Below are 5,590 nucleotides of genomic sequence, written 5' to 3'. Positions count from 1 at the left end.
ATTAGAAATTCAAAAGGTTGATTAATTTTATATAAATGTCAGACACTGTACCTACTAAATCTCTAATTCGATAAAAGGTGAAATCAGCCATGCTTGATTTGATGATGGTTGTGTTGACTTATAAAAGATATGGGTGACTATTAGATAGAAAAAAGAGAACTGTGAACTCTTGGTATTACAGATTTTATTTTAAAACGCTTTGAAGTGAATAATCGTAAGTCAATTAATAATATAGTGATAATGATTATTTGCCCGTTTTCCGAATGCCCCGAACGTTTTTCTAATCATATATTACATTTCAATGTCGTCATACTTTAACTGTGCCGGGAGTAATTAATGTTATAGTATTGTTTATACAGGGTTTCTCAATATAAACTGCTAATGTGAGCGACAATGACCTGACCAGTGGTCATGGGAACTTTACAAAAAGAATTACATCATAGTAGCTGGAGACCCTATAGTCCGCCAAGTAGAAATACATCCATAATGTAGCATAATGCATAATTTGTTTTGACATGTTTTACTTTGGAAGGTGATAGGTATGACATCCAGTACCACACGTTGGTTGATGAACCAGTAGGTGATAATGTCAAACAGTAACACCAGTTGGTTGATGAACCAGTAGGTGATAATGTCATCCAGTACCACACGTTGGTTGATGAACCAGTAGGTGATAATGTCATGCAGTAACACCAGTTGGCTAATGAACTAGTAGGTGATAATGTCATCCAGTACCACACGTTGGTTGATGAACCAGTAGGTGATAATGCCATGTAGTAACACCAGTTGGTTGATGAACCAGTAGGTGATAATGTCATACAGTAACACCAGTTGGTTGATGAACCAGTAGGTGATAATGTCATGCAGTAACACCAGTTGGTTGATGAACCAGTAGGTGATAATGACATGCAGTAACACCAGTTGGTTGATGAACCAGTAGGTGATAATGACATGCAGTAACACCAGTTGGCTGATGAACCAGTAGGTGATAATGTCATGCAGTAACACCAGTTGGCTAATGAACCAGTAGGTGATAATGTCATGCAGTAACACCAGTTGGCTGATGAACCAGTAGGTGATAATTTTATGCAGTAACACCAGTTGGCTGATGAACCAGTAGGTGATAATGTCATACAGTAACACCAGTTGGCTGATGAACCAGTAGGTGATAATGTCATGCAGTAACACCAGTTGGTTGATGAACCAGTAGATGGCAGTGATACCACCCAGTAACACCAGTTGGTTGAGGAACCAGGAGAGGGCAGTGATATCATGCAGTAACACCAGTTGGTGGATGAACCAGTAGGTGATAATGTCATGCAGTAACACCAGTTGGTTGATGAACCAGTAGGTGATAATGTCATGCAGTAACACCAGTTGGCTGATGAACCAGTAGGTGATAATGTCATGCAGTAACACCAGTTGGTTGATGAACCAGTAGGTGATAATGCCATGCAGTAACACCAGTTGGTTGATGAACCAGTAGGTGATAACGTCATGCAGTAACACCAGTTGGTTGATGAACCAGTAGGTGATAATGTCATACAGTAACACCAGTTGGTTGATGAACCAGTAGGTGATAATGTCATGCAGTAACACCAGTTGGTTGATGAACCAGTAGGTGATAATGACATCCAGTACCACACGTTGGTTGATGAACCAGTAGGTGATAATGTCATACAGTAACTCCAGTTGGTTGATGAACCAGTAGGTGATAATGTCATACAGTAACACCAGTTGGTTGATGAACCAGTAGGTGATAATGTCATGCAGTAACACCAGTTGGTTGATGAACCAGTAGGTGGTAATGTCATGCAGTAACACCAGTTGGTTGATGAACCAGTAGGTGATAATGTCATGTAGTAACACCAGTTGGCTGATGAACCAGTAGGTGATAATGTCATGCAGTAACACCAGTTGGCTGATGAACCAGTAGGTGATAATGTCATGCAGTAACACCAGTTGGCTGATGAACCAGTAGGTGATAATGTCATGCAGTAACACCAGTTGGTTGATGAACCAGTAGGTGATAATGTCATGCAGTAACACCAGTTGGTTGAGGAACCAGGAGAGGGCAGTGATATCATCCAGTAACAATAGTTGGTGGATGAACCAGTAGATGGCAGTGATACCACCCAGTAACACCAGTTGGTTGACGAACCAGTAGATGGCAGTGATACCACCCAGTAACACCAATTGGTTTTATTAACCAGTAGATGGTAGTGATACCACCCAGTAACACCAGTTGGTTGACGAACCAGGAGAGGGCAGTGATATCATCCAGTAACACCAGTTGGTTGATGAACCAGTAGATGGCAGTGATACCACCCAGTAACACCAGCTGGTTGACGAACCAGTAGATGGCAGTGATACCACCCAGTAACACCAGTTGGTTGACGATCCAGTAGATGGCAGTGATACCACCCAGTAACACCAATTGGTTGATTAACCAGTAGATGGTAGTGATATCATCCAGTAACACCACTTAGTGGATGAACCAGTAGATGGCAGTGATACCACCCAGTAAGGCCAGTTTGTTGACGAACCAGTAGATGGCAATGATACCACCCAGTAACACCAGTTTGTGGACGAACCAGTAGATGGTAGTGATATCATCCAGTAACACCACTTAGTGGATGAACCAGTAGATGGCAGTGATATCATCCAGTAACACCACTTAGTGGATGAACCAGTAGAGGGCAGTGATACCGCCCAGTAACACCAGTTGGTTGACGAACCAAGAGTGGGCAATGATACCACCCAGTAAGACCAGTTGGTTGACGAACCAGTAGAGGGCAGTGATATCACCCAATAACACCAGTTGGTTGACGAATCAGTAGATGGTAGTGATATCACCCAGTAACACCAGTTGGTTGACGAACCAGCAGATGGCAGTGATACCACCCAGTAATACCAGTTGGTTGACGAACCAGTAGATGGTAGTGATATCATCCAGTAACGTTTAACACCGCGCTCAGTAATATTCTGAGCATCGATCTACGCAATTCGCGGTATACGATGACATGTGTCATGCAAGTCAGCGAGCCTGACCACTCGATCCCATTAGTCGCCCCTTACGACAGGCATGGGTTACTGAAGACCAATTCTAACCTGGATCTTCTCAGGTTGAACCAGTAAGTGATTTTTACGTCATCCAGCATCACCAGTAGGTTGATGTTGCCATGTAGTGTCACCAGTGGTTTCATGAAGAACTTATCATAACCATACAGTGTCACCAGCATGTTGAAAAATGGCTCAATGTTTCCACACAGTGTCACCAGCATGTTGAAGAATGGCTCAATGTTTCCACACAGTGTCACCAGCATGTTGAAGAATGGCTCAATGTTTCCACACAGTGTCACCAGCATGTTGAAAAATGGCTCAATGTTTCCACACAGTGTCACCAGCATGTTGAAGAATGGCTCAATGTTTCCACACAGTGTCACCAGCATATTGAAGAATGGCTCAATGTTTCCACACAGTGTCACCAGCATGTTGAAGAATGGCTCAATGTTTCCACACAGTGTCACCAGCATGTTGAAGAATGGCTCAATGTTTCCACACAGTGTCACCAGCATGTTGAAGAATGGCTCAATGTTTCCACACAGTGTCACCAGCATGTGGCTGTTTCCACAATGGCATGTTGAAGAATGGCTCAATGTTTCCACACAGTGTCACCAGCATGTTGAAGAATGGCTCAATGTTTCCACACAGTGTCACCAGCATGTTGAAGAATGGCTCAATGTTTCCACACAGTGTCACCAGCATGTTGAAGAATGGCTCAATGTTTCCACACAGTGTCACCAGCATGTTGAAGAATGGCTCAATGTTTCCACACAGTGTCACCAGCATGTTGAAGAATGGCTCAATGTTTCCACACAGTGTCACCAGCATGTTGAAGAATGGCTCAATGTTTCCACACATGTTGTTGAAGAATGGCTCAATGTTTCCACACAGTGTCACCAGCATGTTGAAGAATGGCTCAATGTTTCCACACAGTGTCACCAGCATGTTGAAGAATGGCTCAATGTTTCCACACAGTGTCACCAGCATGTTGAAGAATGGCTCAATGTTTCCACACAGTGTCACCAGCATGTTGAAGAATGGCTTAATGTTTCCACACAGTGTCACCAGCATGTTGAAGAATGGCTTAATGTTTCCACACAGTGTCACCAGCATGTTGAAGAATGGCTCAATGTTTCCACACAGTGTCACCGGCATGTTGAAGAACGACTCAATGTTTCCACACAGTGTCACCAGCATGTTGAAGAATGGCTCAATGTTTCAACACAGTGTCACCAGCATGTTGAAGAATGGCTCAATGTTTCCACACAGTGTCACCAGCATGTTGAAAAATGGCTCAATGTTTCCACACAGTGTCACCAGCATGTTGAAGAATGACTCAATGTTTCAACACAGTGTCGCCAGCGTGTTGAAGAATGGCTCAATGTTTCCACACAGTGTCACCAGCGTGTACCACACGCTCTGCTTAAAACAAAAAATTCAAATTCAACCCTGAAACATAAATGGCAATCCCCTAAAATGACCTGCGTTAGCGCAAGTTACAGCTTTGTATGAGCACCAGCCGTCGTTCTTTAGGATGATACTGTATGCAATCGTCATTTACATTCCACGCTGCTCTGGGGCGGTGGGGCAGCCTGGTGAATAAAGTGTTCGCTTGTCACACAGAAGGTTCGAGTCCCCACATAGAGTAAAAGTGAAGCCCGTTTCTTGTGTTCCATACAGTGATTGCTGGAACATTGCGGCGTAAAGCTATATTCACTCACTGTGAAGTGCTCTAACCGTTAAAACCTTTGTTACATCGAAGGTTCGGGTTCTAATCCCTACAATATGTTGTGTCCACGAATCACCTATAACCATGACTAAATATATGCAAAATATTGCATAAAACCCCGCTCTTACACTTCAATTGCTTGAAGAGCTAAAGAGTTTTATTTAATCCTCGTGCCCTTAAAAACATATTTCTTTAATGTACGATATGTGGTTCTTTGGCATCAATGACGTACTGAGTTTCCAGCAAAGTGCTTCCGTACAGAGTATGTCAGCACAGCCAAAACATAGGTTTCTTTACAACGGCATTGCCAGAGAGAGTGTAAATGTCATTGCCCGGCTTGTTGGCACCCATGGGTACACGTTCCCAGTGTTCCAGATATAAGAACAGTCTCAACTACACAGAACCGTTTTACAAAGAAACCTTGTAATTCAGCATGGATGGTAATGTCGCTATTGAGAAGAAAACATGTTACCTAAAGGTTGGCGCAAAACACATCTGGAAATAAAAAAGAAAGTTTTCAGACAAAAACCTGCAAGGCCTCTTGACATTTGAGAAACCGTTCTTTATGGTATAACGATCTCAAGATGATGTCGCAGTACTGAAGAAGGATAACCCCTCTGTTCAAAGAACCTTTACACGCCGTAGAATTCGAAGACGCTGCCGGTTGCCATGAGCTGAACGAAATCAACAACAGAGCATGCTGATAACAAACATGACATCTTTTTCTGATCAGGAGTCGATGGATTCTCGCCGAATCTGACCTCACTGCGCATGCGTCGACCTTGAGGTGTCATA

General features: G+C 43.1%; 1 protein-coding gene across 1 annotated transcript; it reads right to left on the bottom strand.

Moving 5' to 3' along the window:
• Positions 1–708: 708 nt before the first annotated feature.
• LOC124282529 lies at positions 709–3,578 on the bottom strand. The gene is made up of 2 exons (XM_046718543.1): positions 3,112–3,578; positions 709–1,966 (listed from the first exon to the last, which is right to left on the bottom strand). The coding sequence occupies exons 1-2, from the start codon at positions 3,576–3,578 to the stop codon at positions 709–711; spliced, it is 1,725 nt and encodes a 574-aa protein (XP_046574499.1).
• Positions 3,579–5,590: the final 2,012 nt, after the last annotated feature.

The sequence above is a fragment of the Haliotis rubra genome, unplaced genomic scaffold (assembly GCF_003918875.1).
Source record: "Haliotis rubra isolate DU_JTF1 unplaced genomic scaffold, ASM391887v1 Scf3, whole genome shotgun sequence".
In the NCBI taxonomy this organism is placed as follows: domain Eukaryota; kingdom Metazoa; phylum Mollusca; class Gastropoda; order Lepetellida; family Haliotidae; genus Haliotis; species Haliotis rubra.
This window is presented reverse-complemented; position numbering and strand designations above follow the sequence as displayed.